At 38.4% G+C, this 19,136-nt stretch overlaps 1 protein-coding gene across 1 annotated transcript in view; it reads right to left on the bottom strand.

Annotated features, from left to right (window-relative positions):
- Positions 1 to 19,136, bottom strand: part of PHLPP1 (PH domain and leucine rich repeat protein phosphatase 1) — a 140,939-nt gene that overhangs the window by 27,228 nt on the left and 94,575 nt on the right. Inside the window, exons 5-10 of the mRNA XM_065752666.1 lie at positions 16,676 to 16,842; positions 6,632 to 6,778; positions 5,879 to 6,109; positions 3,852 to 4,054; positions 2,221 to 2,281; positions 841 to 936 (exon numbers count right to left, since the gene is read on the bottom strand). Of these exons, the coding sequence (XP_065608738.1) occupies positions 841 to 936; positions 2,221 to 2,281; positions 3,852 to 4,054; positions 5,879 to 6,109; positions 6,632 to 6,778; positions 16,676 to 16,842 (905 nt within the window). The remainder of the gene's footprint in view (positions 1 to 840; positions 937 to 2,220; positions 2,282 to 3,851; positions 4,055 to 5,878; positions 6,110 to 6,631; positions 6,779 to 16,675; positions 16,843 to 19,136) is intronic.

The following is a 19,136-nucleotide window of genomic DNA, read 5'->3' as shown; positions in this document are numbered from 1 at the left end:
AATGCCCAACTTTTTTTTTTGTTGTTGTTGTTTCTGATGCTCTTTAGTACTGCACAGCTTCATAAGGAAAATGTCTCACCATACACTAGCTGTACACAACGTTCAATGTACACCCCCATGTGTTTTCACCATTTGTGACCAGTATGCTCTCCCTCTTTCACAACATTTCTTCTGAAGCGTGCCAGAAAGAACAATTCTTTTCCAGTCAAGTCAGGCACTGAAAAATGCTCAATGCCAGAACCTGAGTGGTATTTGGACTAGGTCTACCTAGAAAAAAGTTATTAGCAGTCGTTCATTATGTAACGTCTTCCTGCTCACTTTCACTTGCTTTCCTACCACTTTATCAACCTAAAGCTTAAAGTCTTGGAAGGGAGATCATCCTTACAATGAATGCAATTGCTATGCTTGCAAAAGCTTACTTGCAGCTTTACTTTCTCCTCTCAATCCTTTTTCTTATCCGAAACTCAAATGGGGCTGTAAAACAGAGTCTCTAGATACCACTAAAAAAGAAATAAGTTACAATTCCTGATGTCTAAATTGTCATGTAAAGTTATGGCTGTAAATATTTAATATTCACTATTAAATATGAAGGCCTTTCCTCCCTGAACAGCTTCAAAACTTCCATCTGGAGTTCAAAGGCACTGCTTTCTCTGCATGAAAGTAAAAGAAGAAAGGCTCAGTGGAAGCCCGTGGTGTGATGACACCCAGTAGGTAAAAATAAAATCAAACAGAAGATAAAAATCTGCCTGACAATCAGTGGAACAGACTAAACACTGAATCAGCAATTATTTCTGAAGGCTTATCTTGTACCACATTCTGCAGCTGGTCCACAAGACTCACCGGGCAGGCAGCTCACTTATCCGATTGTGGCCAACATCCAACACTTCCAGTTTCTTGCTGTCACATACCCACTCAGGCAGGTTTTCCAGATGATTTCTGTGAATAAATAACACAGTGAGGTGTACTAGATCATTATCCAAATGATTCTCCTACACAAACTTCCTGAGATTATATCCTGCAGTAAGACTTCCAGCAACAGCTCAAAGCTAACAGTGTTACTACCTCCCCAAAATATGTACTGTCCAAGAAAGGAGAAAAAGCTGCTTTCAAAGTATCAGGGAAAAAGTATTAAGAGTATCAGAATACTGAGAATGAAGAAGCCATTCCAGAAGAAACAAAATTGTTTCAATGGACATTTGTGAGACTCCCTTCAGAAAAAAATATTCACTCTACAGTGGAAACACCTCTCTGATGCCCCATAAATTCAATCCTGAAACCCACTCTGCTACTCTTCGTGAAAGAGAGTAAATGTTTTGTGCATCCTTAAAGTTGAGGGCTTCCTTGCGTTTTTCTTCAGTGAAGCTAGCCCTTCTAAAAGTTAAGTTCTTTAAGTTTTTCCAAACAGTTGCACTGCAACCAGGCAGCTAAGCACAATGGGGCACTTGTGTATCCTGCCTTAAAGACAAAAGCCAGTAGTGTAAAATATATGTACAAGATTGATTGCACGTGCATTCACAAATCCACTACTTCAGTTAGCATACTCAGAGGCAAAACTGAGTTTCAAACCCTATTCAAAAGCTCTTGCAGGTTTTTAAGTTCAGAAATAGGACCTCAATACTCTCTCTCCATTTACTTGTATCCTCTAGTTCACTCATACAAGAAATAGCCTTTAAACAAGACATGCAATAGCAATCAACTCCTCCCGTTTAAATAGTTTATTTCCATCTCAGAAAACATTTTCTTAAATTCCAAGGGAGCCAATGAGCTAAAGACACACAACCAATTTAGTCACAATCCCATCAAAACTGCAGCACAGAAACTGTTTTGCGATCAAAATCACACATTCTGCTCCAATTTCATTTACAGCTGTGAATGGAGAGCACATCTTCACAAAAAATGCTTTTTAATAAATCACACCTAGGTCACAGCTTTATATTACATCTAGGTGCACAATGAGAGCCACTCACGGTTCATGAAACTCTGAAGCTGACGGCCACTAGCCCAGGGGAACTCAGTAATCACTATATCATCATCAACAGTTTAAAAGAACTCTAAGCAGGCTAAAATTAAAAATAAGTGAAGAGAAAGCAGGGAAGAGTTGTTGGGCTTTTTTTTTTTTTTCTTACTGGACATCAGCTCAGTAAAACACTCAATGTTCCTTCTCCATAAACTTAATTCATATGTATTTCACAAACCCAAGGAGAAAAAAAATAGTCTTACCTAGAAATATCCATGTAAGTCAGATAATTAGGAACTGGATACACATCAAGATGAGCAAGTTCTAGGAGGGGAAAACAAACATTATAAAACTTTGCACCTTTGCTGCTCTGTAAAAGGTACTTTAAGCAGCTAACGCTCATAGATTTCAGGATAAAGCAGTAATGTTGCTATGGATCTGGACTTTTTTTTCTCCTCCATTACATCTGAGTGTGCTTCTTATATCAGGTTGTATTTGATATGACAGATACTAGAAAATTCATCAGAGAGAAGAAAACAGATTTAAAAAAATTTGACAACGAACTCGATTTTTGCCCCAGACCTGTGACTTCACCTCTGCCACCCACATTTATCTGCTCTAGCCAAAATAGTCAGTGGAAGGAAAAAAAAAAGAAGGTAGAGAACTAACAGTACAGCCACGGATTCTTTGCTCTGAAACAGTAAGCTAAGGAATACCTCCAGAGTCCTCTAGGTTATGGCAAAACACATCATTTTTCAAGCCATCACAGCAATGCAGAGGCTTGAGTAGAGTTTTCTGGTAGCAAGTAGCTGTAGATACCTTTCATAGCTCCTCAACTACAGCTGGGAGCGTATTTTGATTGCCAACATAGATGTTTCATATCCTAAACTTTCAGGTAGCTGATGCTCAGCACTGATGTTGAAACAAAACCAGTAGATATTTAAGCCTACAGAAAATTCACTTAAGTGGAGATAACACATCGCTGTTCCTTTGGAGACAGACTTAAGGTGGCTGTGGGTGCCAGAGAGAGGACAACATCATGCTCTTCCTGCTGGGTATGTGACCAAATAAACAGTTGATAGCGAGAACCAGGCTAACTTGGTTTCTCAGCTCACATTGCACAGCACACACTCAAATTATATTAACTTTCCTTAGCTACAAAGATCCTGGTATGAATATTTAATGATAGCACAGGCCTGGATATCATTAAGATGACAACCAAGCACTGCAGACTGTTCAGAAAATTCACAGTTGTCTGAGCTGGTGTTTTGTTTATTCCACACCAAACTATTCCAAACAATAAAAATTGTAGTGAAAACTGAGTATTTTTAAGTAACAGGAGCTTCTACAGAAAGATTAAACAAATCTTATTAATGGAACACAGGAAATATTCAACTGGAAACGGCTATGTCATTTTTACTATAGAACACAAACGAAGTTACTCATGATAGGTTTCGTAGCTTTCAGGCAAGAGTAAGTAGCTATAAGCAGCAGCAAAAATATTTTTAGTTTGTCTCACAGATGCTTGTCCAAACTTGAAGTCCAGGGAGAAGCAATAAATTCCTTATTTACTTTGGTATAGTATCACAATATATAAATGACAGCTTGAAGACTCCTCCCTACTGACACAGAGAATTCTGGCCTCATTTCTAAGATTTTCATGGTCTTGAGAGCTCCAAATCAGCATTACAGTGCTACCTGGAAGTCATTTCTGTAGCTCAGAGTTGTCAATAACACGACATAGCATACGTGAAAACCTTTTATCCTAGAGTCATTTCAAGAGACTCCTGCTCCTTTCAATTACGTGTATTGTACTTCACAAGCATCCCACAGAGAGCCAGGTACAAAAACCAGAAAGCAGATGACAACACAGGTGCCCTGGAAACACACTTACCATTAGAGGAAGCATAGAGGGCTTTGAGAAAATATCCACTGATTTTGAGAGTTACCAGTTGATTTCTTTCACAGTGTAACACTTCAACATTGTTAAATATTGTTGCATCCAGCTCTTCAAGTTTGTTGTCTCTGAGGTCCAACTGGGTCACATGGTGGAGGAAGTCTATTTCATCAGCCTCCAATCTCCTAATTGAATTCAATCTTGCAGACAAAAAGGAAGATTAAATGTAGTTACATGAGAGGGTCCTGCTGACAAACTAATGCTCGTCCTACCATCAATTGCTCAGGGTTAAATTAGCATACCTCACAGTTCTGATGAAGTTTTATTTTTAAGTATTTTCACTACCTCGTGGGATTTTAAAAATAGGAGGGATCAGCTCTATTGTTTTATCCATCATGATAAAGGGACGATGACACCAAGATCCTTTCTGAATTACTCTGAAAACCATTCATAAAATATTCCACAAAAATCTAAGCGCTATTGTTACCAAGCCTATAAAAATAAAATATTATCTGTGCCTGATAGTAGGGAAAAAACTGCAGGTGTATCTCCTGGCAAAATGAGATCCTAGCAGACACAAGAAATGTGTAATTATTCACATCTCCTACTCTATTGAAAGGCCAAACAGATTCATGAATTCCCAGACTTGCTTGTCACTTCATCATGTCCCACAGTGAGCAAACTGAGAGGCCTGAAAAGGGTGTCGAAAGAAAACCAAGCAAAACCCCAAGACAAGTGAGTCTGTCAGATAAAGAAAACAGCTGTTTATCACACCTTCACTGCACAGCAGTTGCTGCCAACATTCAGCAACTTCTGCAGAAGTTACAATTGAAATAGTATCATCTGTAGCTGCTATCTTTGAAATGGCAGAGCACTTCAAAGAGTTCAAATTCTCAGATCTGAATAGAACATGAAAATCAGTCTGTCAACTTGTGTTGGCTCATTATTCCATCCTAGCACACATGAAGGCATCTACCTATAGTTTTGCTATTGCCTGTTGTTTCAGAAGTAGCCCTCTGTACAACAGCTGTATGTTTTCAAAGTAACTACATTTTTCCACTAAATGAAACTAGGGAACATGCCCACTCCACCATCACAGGATATCTTTTCTGCTTCCAATTTACAAGGCAGTGCTTATTTCTGATTTCACTGAAGCAAAGCACTTCACAGCACAGCAAGTACAGTTTACAAACATTACAGACATGAAATAGCCAGGACAGCTTTACAAAGACTTTTGAGAAGTCATACCACCTACTTTGATCACTTTTACACTTTCACAAGATACAGCCTGCACCAAAGTGAACTGCACTGAATAAACAGTGTACTTTAACAAAGGACAGGTGGAAAGTGAATTAACAAAAAGTTAAAATTGTGTGATAGAGAAGTGACTTTTTATCATTTAATCTATTTTCTTGACATACCTATGCTGGCCTTTCCTTGATTCCAGAAGCTGACAACTACACAACAGTCCAGTACACTAAGTTTTAGCTTGATTTTAGCTTGAACAGTTAAATTTAACTAAGCAGTTCCAACATCTGCTGAAGGCAACAATAAAATACCACTTGTGGCTTAGGCTTTGTAACAGACCAAGAAACATGAAAATATTTGGGTTTGTGCACTCACTTTGACTAATCTTTTCATCATCTTATTACACCTATAGTATTTCAGATAGAAGGGTTTTTTGGGGGGGTAAGGGACTATAAATCATGTTGTATTAATAGTGCATCAACTAGAACTGCAGGAGTCACCAGCATCCCAGGCTCTGTTTCACTTGATACATTCAGGTGAATATTCATGTCCTTCAAAACTCATGATCCTAACTATTGACCTTAAGTGCAACCTCTTCCTCAAAGAAAAAGCACTCAGACTCTGCAAGTGCTGTAAGTTATGTAATATAGTCATAAACATGAACTAATACAACAGATCTGTGCCCAGAGGTTATTATGACAACTAAATAAACTGTTCCAATGCCAATAATTTAGATTAAATTTAGATTTATTTTTCCTCATTTTTCAAATACCTACCTTAGGTCCACATGCTTAATATGAGGCATCCTTTTTAACACTTGCAAGTTGAGTGTATCCAAACAGTTTCCTGACATACAGAGTTTGTCCATAGCAGTCAACTTCTCTAATACTCCTGGAATGTCAGTGAATTCATTGAAGGACAGACTCACATAGCTGAGCTGATGCATATGCTCCAATTCATCGGGAAGGGACTGGAGAAAGTTACCATCCAGCAAAAATGTCTGCAAGCTATTACAGATAGGGAGAGGGGAAGGGAGATTGAAGAAAGTGAGTAATCTGTTAAATCACATATTCTTTCTATAAACCCACAAATCTGCTGTGGTTACAGTGAGATAAAATATACAAAGGGCAGAAGAAAAGCAAAGGAACAATGGTTTAACATCTGCTACAGAAGGCACTGAACAATTAAAAGCTTTGGTAACTACGAAACTCAGGCCGTGCTAGTAGACATTACATCTTTGAACATCTCCACATATGTGGTGACTGAAGCATATAAGCATAGCTTTAAGAATCTCTTCACCATGAAGGTGACCCTCATGTCAAACACTGGGGAAGATTGGAAGAGCTTCATATACAAAGGGAGCTTCCTCTACTTGTAGCTCAGAACAGTTTCAATATAGATCTTCAAGACAGTTCGCCCTGACGTGACCCAGTTAAGTTTATATTGCTTTTCATAGCAAGATAATTTGCAGAGTCAAGTTTGTTGCCTTTATTATAAGGCTGTGTACATTATGTTAAGAAAGTACTTGCTTGTGCATCTCGCCTACAACTGCTGGAACGTTTCTGAGGGCATTGCAGGACACGTTGAGCTCCGTCAGGGTTGGGATACTGCAAACTGCCAGTGGAAAGTCTCCTAAATTATTATTGGAGAGGTTAAGGCTCTTCAACTTCGTGAATCTACAAAAAGATGAGAAAAAAATAGAAAAACGTAGTGGAACATGATACTTTGTATAAATCGTTGCAAAGCAACTTGGTGTGTAAGTCTCGTTATTTGTATAAAAATTACATGCATTTTTAGTTTATGTACTCAGAACAAGCATGGAAACTTCCAGGCACTCAAGTTCAGCACCACTTGCAAGAGTTCAATCGCGTTAAGCTGATATGGGAAAATAGGTCCTCTTAAACAACACGCTAAAAGTATATAACACAGATCAGATCCTTGCAATCAATGTAACATACGTCATTTCTAAAAAGGTCTTTTGTGTCATCTGATGCAGTACTAAAGCACTGCTGTGTTTCTCAACACTTCTTTTGATAGTAAGACCACCATAGGGATGCTTGGTTACAAGCTGCAGGAACCTCACTTATTTCAACACAGTTTTGTTGTTTGGGTCAGCTCAGCTCTATTTGTACAAATAGATACTACTGCCTTTCAAACAAACTCATTATAATGGGTTGGTCTTAATAAAAAACTGGAAATATAGCAAAATTTAAGTAAGGCTTCTATAGTGACAGACAAATTCTCAGGATTCTGATTAGGTGTTATCCATCAGGATGTAAAAGCTTGATTTCAAAATGTCATCCTTGACATTGCACAAAACTCAAAATCCCCTTGATTTATTTAGTCATCCAAAGAGGAAACTTGCATGTGTTTGCCCTATTAAAAATGACTATGAATGAACAAAAAACCAAGGAGAGGACAATTCAATTAGCCAGCAAGTATGTTCAGCAATGTTTTTATGGTTGCCTAACAACCACTGGAAGGAATGCCAAAAGGCAAGTAAATGGATGAATGAAAAGTTCTGCAACAGAATCTGATACATGGGAAGAAGTTTCTTTTCTGGCACAGTTTATTCCAGGATATTTTATTTAAACTTAATTTTACTTCTATTAGCTCTCAAGCCCGTTATTTTGTGAGCAGGTTTTCATACAGCATGATAATGGAAGCAAAACTACACCTGCAAATCCTTCTATTTCAGTCTCTGATAGCATTTGCCAATGCATCCACAGCTTCTGCATTGGCCCAACACATTCCAATACCAAAGCACTTCTTCCCCAGTTAGAAAGCAAGGACAGAAAATGCATAGAACATTACACCAGTTACAAAGCCTTAACACAAGAAGACTCTTAAAAACCCTTGTAAGTTGTCACAATTAACTGGTACGCACCATCAGTGTTACCTAAAAATCAAACCCAAGTCGCTGAATAAAACTCAGCATGAAAACATAAATAGCGCCTTCATATCCCATGTCAATAGGGATGTGGATTTCACCCCAAGAGACAAACTAAATACACTTAATATTTATATTTGTTTCCAACACACTTGGGAATGCTGTGCCGCCCACTGGTATTTTGGTAGAAAGATGGAGACAAAAGAAGGAAAACTCATGGCCAGAACTAGCACAGATTTTGAACACCCCATGCTATGCTGGAGGCAGAAGAGCTTTGGAACAGAGTAAGACTGAGAATAAATGAAATCTTGCAATCAAATTACTGCTTCAGGGAAAAGAAATGCTACCGTGCAAAAACTATGACTAACGCATCTCTAGAGGGAGAATGGTAAAAATAAAGAAGAATGCTCGGGATGAGCTAGCTGATGCTAATAAGGGCTGTTAGCCAGAAGGAAAAAAATACATTTTGAATTAAATAACTTCCTATTCTCCTATTTTAAGAGAAAGGGCTTAAAAATCTTGAATCTATAAGCTAACATCCACTATCCTGCATTTATCTTGAAGATTACTGTAGACTTGAGCCAAAGACAGAATGCCACATTCAATTCTGAGGCAATTCTGTGTGGTACAGCTGTCCCCCAGCTTCCTCAAAGTCAGCTACAAACACAAGTGTCAGAGCCTATGGAAAAAGCATTTCAAATGAATTTTCCAGTACTTAGGTGTGTAAAAATAGTAGTAAAGATGGGAAGTCAGTAACTAAAAGCTGACAGAGAAGTTTCATAACCCAAACATTCTGACTTTCAAGTCAACCGTGAAAAAGAATTAACTCGTTTAATAATCAGCACATAGGCTACAGCCTTTGCCTGTGCCACTCTGGAGTCTCAGGAAGAGCTTCAGAGCTTTTGCCCATCAGCCAAGTGAAAACTGCAATCTAGTGGAAGACTCCAAATACAATCTTAAGATAAAATTACTGAAGATCAAGCTGTTACACAGAGAAAAGATAATTTGATGTGGGGAGGTGGAAGTGGAGCTAAAAAAAACCCCATGCTTACATCAACTAACTTCAAGGCAGGGTTCTACTTAGTTTTTCTGCTTGCATTTTTGTGGAAAATCATCCTAGACCCAGAGGAAAAAAAAAAGTGTGCGTTGTAACTTTACTATCCTAATATACCTTTCAAAATTAAGGGTCTTCTGTGACTTAATTTGTATACTGAACTTACAGTTATTTGAATTACTAAGGACTTGAACTCTGCTGCTTAACTGGTCTAAACATATAAAGGAGGATGAGTAGCACCTCCAGTACTGGACATATGCAAACTGAAAATGCACAAATAAGCTTATGTCAAATAATTAACAAAAGAAAGCTTACTGTTAAATCATACTTAAAGTTGGAAGACAAATACTTGACATATGTTTGCAAGATGCTAAAGTCACATTTCTTCTTATGGAGCAGTGTCAATTACAATAAGCAACACATAGGCATATGCCCAAAGTTGAGTCTTAAAAGTCTGCTTCTCATCACTGGTCACTCAAGTGTCACACTATCCATGCCACAAATGGGTGAGCGTACTCCCATTATGGAACAGTGCCATGCAACACACTTCAAATGCTGAATTGTTTACAGCACCTCTTGTATTTAGATAGATCTACAGTCAGTAGCACCAGCAGCACCTGTAGCATGACTATAAATCACAAATAAGAAAAGCATTTTACTCCAGTTTTCTGTTGCTGCTGAGTTCGCACAGCGCTGGGCTTCAAACATTTTACAGAACACCTATGCCTGTTTTCTTACCCCCAAAATCTTTATTCCTAACAGAAGTTGGGGAACACATCGATGTTGCCCCCACAGTGTCACAGGAAAGAAGAAATGACAACTTTGCTCATTTGAGGTATGACAGCGTAATAACCTCACATTATGTCAGTGTAAATGCTTTCCTTCTCCTAACCTCCCTGGTTCTAGGATACATTATCCTTTAAAAAGAAAGTCAAACTGAAGAACAACATTGCTTGACATGCTGTGTTCAGTTAGCTTGCTAGGCTTTTTATTGTAATGACCAGCAGAGAAACACTCATCTGGCCCAAAATAGTCCTATTTTAAGCCTGAGCAAAGTGTTCAAGTGTCAACCCTTGCTTTTAAACACCCAACATGACTGAACACTAATTGCCATAATTGAGCAAAAAAAGTATACTTAATCCTGAAGCTGCCACTTCAGGAGTGGTATTAATTTGACATATGCAAAATGAGGAGAGCGGCTAACAAGAGCAGCTCATATCATGGCAAAGCAATGAGCTGACACACTAACTTCAAAATCACATCTACTTGAATTGCAAGGAGGAATTTCCATTATACGGTTCAATAATTGTATTTCAGTATGCTTGGAGAAGGGGAAAGTATATTCAAGATGGCCATACACCACCACTGGAACAGAGCCAGAAAGCCAGCCTAACAAAGCCACTCTTGGCTCAACTCCTACCAAAGCACTCTGACACTAATGTTTTACTACATAGCCAACAGAATAATGGCTTAGAACTATGGCACACAAATTTCCACCTTCATAAATACCTGCTACTTTAGCTACTAACTTAATCATAATAAATGATCCAATTTACTGTCTTTTGGTAGTTGCATTTGATTCATCCATCCATAGTGTATCACCTAAGGGAGCAGCTGGCCTAGTGACAGAAATACTTTCAGAGCATCTCAATTTACAGGGAAGTGTACAGCTGCAAGAGCCCTAAATAAGTCAGACAATTCAAATAAACTATTCCAGCCCTCTTGCCTTGCTAAGTTTGTCAAAGACCAGACTGGTTCTGCAACAGCTAGGGAAATTCACTTGGATGCTGCAGGTAAAGGCTTTGCCTAATGGAGGTCAATGGCAGCACTCCAAGCTTGAGTACAGAAGAGTTTTCCACACACAACAGCAGAGAGCAGGAAGGAGGAATTCTGTTTTGCTGGACAAGGCTCCTGTTCACCCAACAGCCAAGTAACTGATGTCACACTACACAAAACCAACTGGAATAAAATCATCTCAGGCAAGCAGATCAGTTGCTTTGTTTGAGAGAAAAAGATCAATTCTGGTCAAGTCCAAAGAAACTTAGCAAATTCACCATTACTTACCAAATTCTCAATTAGTCAAATGAATAAATTAAAATATAGCTGTGACTGAATTTTTATGTCTTTTTTTTTTTAACCCTATAAGGAAGAGATTAAAAAAAAAGAACCAAAAACACAACTGATACAGCTGCAGTTTTGGTATTTTCAATGCTCTTTATGCCAACATACCAGACAGTCATCTTGACATTTCTTCCCTCTCCTTCCATTTAATAATATGAAAGAGGCAACAATTCTGGCATGCAGACTTGAGTCTATATGCCAAAATTAATTGGTAGATTGCCTTAAAGAGACTGCACTGCAGGAATAACCTTAAATCCAGGCAGTTATTTTTCAAAATAGAATCACAGATGTTAAGCCAAATTTGGACTAACTTCAAGACAACAATAAAGCTCTTGTTCTATTACAAAGCTGGTAAGACAACCATAAAGACTAGAAAAACAAAGTAGGTTTTGTTAGCAGAAATAATATAAATCTGCATTACTGCATTCTGTAGTTCCCAATTTCTTGCACATACCTAAAGCACACTGCTTTATTGGGAGGGGGGGGGGGGGAAGACTACCCTCAGAGAAAGAGCAAAATACCTAGAAGAAAAGTGACAATGCTTTCTCCTAATTAATGGAAATGTGTATTTGAGATGCAAAAACAAACTGGGTGGGTGTGTTTCCAAGCTGAACATTATAACAGACTATTCAGAAAATTTCCTACAGCTGAACTGAAGTGTGCAAATAAACAGTTATCAAGGCAGATCTTCAGAGTAATCTCAATCTGCAAAGCATTCTTTGTGCAAGAGGTGCTGCTGATAGCCTCCAAGTCTTTATAGCTAAAACGAGGAATCAGCTATTCACACTATCTGTTGTTAACAAGCAAAAGCAACAGCTATTAGATAACCAAGAAAATAAGCGCTGTCCCAATAAGTTACTACATGTTACTTCTAAATATGTGCATGTAGAAACTCATGACAAGAAAAGCCTCACTTTGGAAGCTGTACTGAAAATCAATAGACAAGTCCAATTAGTAAAATGCAGCATAGCTGGATTCCATACATGTATTCACATTTTTTCCTCATGTGTTATTTAAGGAGATATGACCGGATTCAGCTTAACAGTTCCACTAAATTGAATCCAATTAACAACTGTGATTCCTATATTTGCAACACATTATTTTTAAAAATGTGATTTTACGGCATGCTTATTAGTCCCATCTATTTTTAATTCAACCACTACTAAGGAGTTCACTGCTTCCAGACTAAAAGCTGCTACCTTTCTGCTGGAAGTCAGGAGGAATATCAGAAACACTTGCATGAATATCCAAAGTCCTTTAGTCTCCTCATACACTACAGAATCAACTTGAAATTACTGCCACTAGCCCAGAACAATTCCACCTGAGAAGACAGAAAATTTCTACAAGGGCTCTGAGAAAGAAGAATACCAACTAATTTTGAGATAAAAACCCATATAATAATTTATTAATAACCACAGTCAGAATAACAGTTCTTCAGATAGAACTATCAAGCATTGTTTTCTTTATTGTTAAAACAAACTTTATGACTTAGTACATTCTCTCCCACCTCACTGCTTTTTGTTTGCTTGCTTCCCTTACATCATCCCTGCAGTGTGACAGGATTAAAGATCCATACATAGCTTCCTCTTCAACACTGACAAGCAAACAGTGTTTTTGATGCAAACAGTTTTGTCTCTTCTTTTTTCCCAACCATACTGTCTGAAACAATCGTATATAAATTGTACCTAGCACACTGAAACAGAGCAACAGTAAATAAAGACTACAGTATATTCATTCACTTCAAACTGCTCAAAACTACTAATTCCGAATTCAATGCACTTCAAGGAAAAGGTTGAGAAGTTCCATTGTAGATAAGGGGGAAAAAAGCATGGGAACAGCGTACACATCTCAACTTTATGGTATTATTCTAACCATTAACTGACATTAAAACAGTGTAAGTTGTAGAATTTGTGACAACATAATGTAGTGTACAGTGGCTAAAACCCCTAAGGCTTTAGAGTTCATTCTGAATACAGGAATATTCATAGAATCATAGAACGGTTTGTGTTGGAAGGGACCTTTAAGGTCATCAAGTTCCAAGCCCCCTGCTATAGGCAGGGACATCTCCCACTAGACAAGATTGTTCAAAGCTCCACCCAGTCTGGCCTTAAACACCTACAGGGAAGGTGGTTCAGGGAAGAGAACCAGCTTCATCAGCCTGTACCCACGGAGGAGGTTCTCCAGCCCTCTGATCATCTTTGTGACCCTTCTCTGAACCTGCTCCAACAGTTCAATGTCCTCCTTGTGTTGGAGGCCCCAAAACTAGATACAGTACTCCAGATGGGGTCTCAAGAGAACAGAATAGAGGGGCAGAATCACCTCCCTTGACCTGCTGGTCACACTTCTCTTAACGCAACCCAGGACACAGCTGGCCTTGTGGGTTGCAAGCAGACACTGCCAGCTCACTGTGAGTCTTCCACCAACCAACACCCCCATTAACATAAAACATGTCTTTAAGTGCTTCACTTGGAGAATTTTTCAACTACAGAATTCCACCTATCCACCCAATGCAAAAAAAACCCCCTTGTTTTCATAAAAAAAAATCTAATCTGAGGGAGAATAAGTATGAAAATTAGTTGTGTTCACCTTCAACACAGACGAATTTTCAGACTGTCTACTTTCACATGTATGAAATATTCATCCTCTGCTACAAAAAATACAGATAACTACATACTTTTCAACACTCAGTGCAAGTACAGAAGTTCACGTCTCACTACTGTAGCCAAAACCTACTGTTTTCTTCTGTCTTCGATATACCTTTTGTTCTGAAATTCAGCATCCATGCACATTTACTAAATGACCACCTAGAAAAACTTATGAAGAGAAACATCAAACAACAAGAGCTGCTAATAGGAAGACAAATTTTCTTAAGATTACCTTGTTAATGAGATTCTATTAAAAACTGAACCAGGAAGGCTAGGTACATAAATGCATTATGTTCACAACATCTAAGCACATGAATATTTCTGGAGTCTTAAATATTTCTAGGCTTGATTCACTGGTGTTGTGTCTTGCACGTGGCTGCAATTGCAGATAATTTGTTATAAAAGCCAGAAGTACCAAATCAGAACAGAGATTTTACAGTTGTTTCACAGTAGTTTGAAGGAACGAGTTAAGAAAAAATGTCTTTTGGTTTATCCAATCAACTTCTAACTCATACAGCCCCTAAAAGTTCTGAAAATTTTATTAAACTGAATGAAGAAAACGAAGTCATACAAATGCCAATAATCTGTCGAACACTGCATCCTGTGTTTTCACAAATAACTGACTTACCCCTAATTTGCTTTCATATCAGAAATCATTAATGGTTTCAAAGATATCATTCCCTTCTTGTTAAATATTTGTGGTTTTACTCATGACTGAAAAGTAGACATACAGTAGTAGTCAAGCTAGCTCAAAGCTTGTATGCAGCATAAGGAAAACAGTTTATTCTTGTTATTTCTTTGTTGTTGTTGTTTGGTTTGGCTTTTTACCCTAAAGAGGAGAAGCCAGGAATGCGTTTCTTCAGACATACAGGAGTACAGCTTGTAAGAGCACTCCAAAGCCCAGCCTGATGCTTTTGCTGTTGTTGGGAAACAAGATCACTGATGCTGAGTTAAAAGAATAGGAAAATTCTAATTTTCAGCAGGAACTATCACCTTCAAGAGTCCTTTCCAGTGGCACAGTGATGGGAACAGCAGCAGCAGCTTCTAGCTACTTATTTTCTAGGTGATGCCACCTGTGCTAGATAAAGATACGGCTGGAGCACAGCAGCAAAGGGAAGATCAAGACAAAGAGGCTGGGGCTCATGGACTGCCCACGGAGGTGACAGAGTCACCATCTCTGGAGGTGTGCAAGAAATGTTTAGATGTTGTACTAAGGGATATAGTGGAGAACTACTGATTGTAGTTGGACTGGATGATCTTGGAGATATTTTCCAACTTTGGTGATTCTATGATTTTAAGAGGCATTGCTCTGATTGAAATACTGCCAGGTATCCTTCCTAACTGTCCAGTCCTTTGCTGCAGAAGTTCACAGACCTTCGAGAGCACTCTTAGCAAGTCCAAAGCAGTGGAAGTAAAGCAGGCTATCAGTCACTGGTGGAACAGGAGCAGTTCTCAGAACTGAACTCTCCTCTGTTTTGTATTACTTGTTTTGCTACTTCTCCAGATTCTCCTTATGTAAAACCTCAGAAAACAGGAGAGTTTTGAAATCTTTCTCCCTTGTATATTCAAACCCACATTAGTGATATTTATTAATGCTGACTTTCTGCAAGACTTTTTTGCTATTCTTAAAATTGCAGCACTAAGAGAACATTAAACAGACAAAACATCACCTATCACATTATTTATAAATGCTTTCTAATCCCAGACAGAATTAGCTGCACACAGACAAAAATATTTAAGCATCTCCTATTCCCTTTCTAATATTTAGAGAAGACAAATGTTAAAAATTACAACATTCATTAATTGCTTACATCCATCATCTGACTTATGCTAAAACTGCCACATTTGAGTGGAATTTCCATATTTGGAGATCTATACCAATATTCACAGAACACTTAATCCAGTATTCCTCTCCAAACTGTTCATAAACTCTTGGAAACGCTGCCTGCTTTGTTTGTAAAGTAAACCTGTTGGGTTCATTCATCTTCTATTAAGCCAATTTTTTTGTTTGTTTTTCCAGAAGAAAATTAGAATTACACAAAATACAAAAGCCCATGTAATCTATCTTGCATTTTTGGGTTCTTCTTCAAAGAGGAAAGATTTAGAAATGTGGTTTAAAACATTGCACTTGAACACAACTGTCTACAAATATAATTCTGAAGTATTCTGCAATTCTGTTACCACTGAAATTAAAATTGCAGGTTTATATTCAGCATGGAAAATTTATCTTTCTGAATAAAGAAAGCCTGCTGATTCCACAATTCTGAGACACACACATTAAATCATTCACATCACTGATAGGGCTGCTATCTTTTCATTTGTAACATTCTTGATGAGTTGCAGTGGAAAAATCACCTGGAAGGTCACTGTTACTAGGGAAGAAAAAATTACAGTTGGGCAGAGAAGAAAGATGACAGGAACCTGGCTGAACTTTTGAAATCTTCCATCAGGACTTTCTTTGCTCGAGATATAACAAAAACTGCAAAGTGAAGTCACGCACAGCACTGTCCCCAGCTAGAGTGCCGCTGATGGGCAGCTCACCAACTCATTCCCTCACGCAAGTAACAGATTCAAGCATTACAATCTGGCCTTAGCAAGTTAGGTGTAAAGCAACTGAGTCTGAAACTATATTTTAGACTGAAAATAGCTTCTAGATAAGAAGGCAAACATTAAGTTTCTAATTAAATTTGATCTGTTTCTAGCTAGCACGGAAAGTTCACTGATTTCCACAGCCTTACAATCTGATCATTCCCATAAAAGAGGAGGCACTCATTATTAAACCAGCATCACTTAAGGAAAGTTCTTGCCAGTGGTCACATGGCTCCAAGGGCAGAGGAAAACCAGTAGAACCAATAGACTTTACCTTTGTAATTCACTAAGTGCTCTGCTTGCAGATGGGCTAGGGTTTAGCTTCAGGAAGTTCTGCTTTAAATTGAGATGAGTGAGGTCTTGGCTATAAAACAAGTTGGCAGGCAGATGCTCCAAGCTGCAGCATGAAAGATCCACTGAGCTTATGCGTTGTGATGCAACCTGGAAGTCAAGAGGTATACCAACACATTAATACTGTAATAAAACAAACATTTATTTCACCTCTACTAGCACAAGACAAACTGTTTTTAAATCACAGCCCAAGTCAGTGTCAGCACATGCAGCTAATTCAGCACAGCTCACGTCACTGCTGCAGGTTAACCCACAATCTTGCTTCACCCTTAGCACTAAAATCAGGTCCACAGAGTGCCAGCAGTGGAACAGTGCAAAGGTTTGTCAAACTAATATTGAAAACTAATTCATTTTCATCAGTGAAGTTGTTGGATATGCCATGCCAAAAAATAACAATAATAATAGCTAAGAGATTAGACAAGTAACAGCAAAATAGTGCTCAGGTCCTCTATGTTGCACTAAGCACTACTCACTGTACTGGAAAATTGCCAAGGGTAACTGACGAAACAGATCTGTGAATGTAACACACTTCTCCAGAAAGGAGAAGACAAGACAAAGTCTACAGAGGCCACAGAAATGACGTACCTAGCACTACACAGGGCTAGCATCATTCCAAAGGGGAGATCTATAGGCAACAAATGAAATAAAAGAAACTGTTCCTCATCAAATCACCAGAATATGACTGAGTGAACTACAACCTGCCAATTTATTTACTTATTCATTATGAATTTATTACTTAAAAAATAATAAAAAACCAACAACAAAAATACTGCCACCTGTTTCTTGCATTTTCTGCCCAGCCCTACTAAGAAATGCTCTCATACATTCTTATAATGAGTCATGGAGTTGCCTCATGTCACAAAGCACCTCACTGAGATATAACACAGCGAGGAAGGTAGGCAAGGAGGAGGGATCAAGAGCTAGAACAATAAGCAGACGTGGCCTAGATTAAAGGAGAAAAAGCAAACAACTTTACCACCACCTTAGGTTTCTGGGGCTGCACAAATAGTGCTCAAGCAGTGATGTGTTCTGTCGGCTGCTCACTGCAACAGAAGCAATCATTTTTGCCACTGGCGCTTTGACTGACCTCCCGTGCTATGAGCAAAGAAGTACAAACACCACATCTAAGGGACAGAAAGAAAAACAAGACGAAGAACCTTCATAAACAAAGCCCAGTAGCAGCTTATGAGCCTCTGAACTCCAACAAAGGAGATATCATCTAATCTTCTGGGCAGAGACACAGCCCTTTCCACAAAGGACCCTGAACAGAGAGACAGATTATTTTTTGCTGGCATAAGTAGCTTGCCACTGAAAGGAAGGCCAAGGACTTATTTTTTTCTTACTTTTCTTTCCCTCCTTTCTAATGCAAGCTACACAAGCCTGAGGATAAGTGGGCTCTATTACAAACACACAGCCATAAGCTTAAAGAGGAACAGACGGTGTGGTGTTTTTCTCTAATAATCCAGTCCTCCAACATCCATCAAAATGCTTCAATTTCTGCTACTCAGTTCAGTCCTTTTGTCATTGTTGCTACTATTTTTCTTCCTTGTGTAGTATTAGACAAAAATTATTCATAAGCTATTCTCAGCAGTCATTTCTGAAAGGTCAGTATTCTACCTATTTATGATGCCAGAACCTGCTCAGTACAGCACACTTCTCATCACATGGAAAACTCTACTAATGAAAAAGCACTGACATCCATTAAACTCCAAGGACAGTATATAATTTCATGTGTAATGCTTACACATCCTGATGCTCCAACTACTTGTTTGGAATGTGATACGAACAGCAATAAGTAAGCCAGCAGTGCTTAGCAAGGCTTGTCAGTCTAAAGCATCTTAATGTACTAGAACTGGTAACTCAAAGTGAGCCAACAACTCCACATTCTGCTGCGGTCTCTGAAAAGGATGCAAATACTTTCTTAAACTCTTCAAGCTCTGTGAAGAGCAGAAAAAAATATCTGATAAAAGTAATTCTGCTTTTGTAAGTTACATCCTGTTTGTGCTGCTTCTTTTGTTGGTTTTGGTTGTTTAAGAGCAACCACTCTGATATCCAAGGAATTTCGCTAATCATGACATTGACAAATTCCACAATGGCTCTTCCACAGATAACTCTGAAAGTTAAAAACGCATTTTAAGTTAGTTTTGGAACCAGCTGTAATATTTATTGAAGTATTCTTTTGTTGCTGCTAGCAAAACAGCACTCTAAGAATCATCTTCTGAATCGTTACAAGGAACACTCATATAAACAAATAGTTATTCTCATCGTCAGGGATAAAGTCTTTTTTTCATTACTCAACACTGCTGTGTAATTAATTCCTAGAGAACAGAGGAAAAAGATGAAAAACAAAGAAGAGTGGCCAAGAACAACATCTCATTCACCAG

This window comes from Cyrtonyx montezumae, unplaced genomic scaffold (genome assembly GCF_038088225.1).
Source record: "Cyrtonyx montezumae isolate F1298 unplaced genomic scaffold, pur_monq_1.0 scaffold_8, whole genome shotgun sequence".
In the NCBI taxonomy this organism is placed as follows: domain Eukaryota; kingdom Metazoa; phylum Chordata; class Aves; order Galliformes; family Odontophoridae; genus Cyrtonyx; species Cyrtonyx montezumae.
The sequence above is the reverse complement of the archived record's forward strand: the minus strand, read 5'-3'. Positions and strand labels throughout refer to the sequence as shown.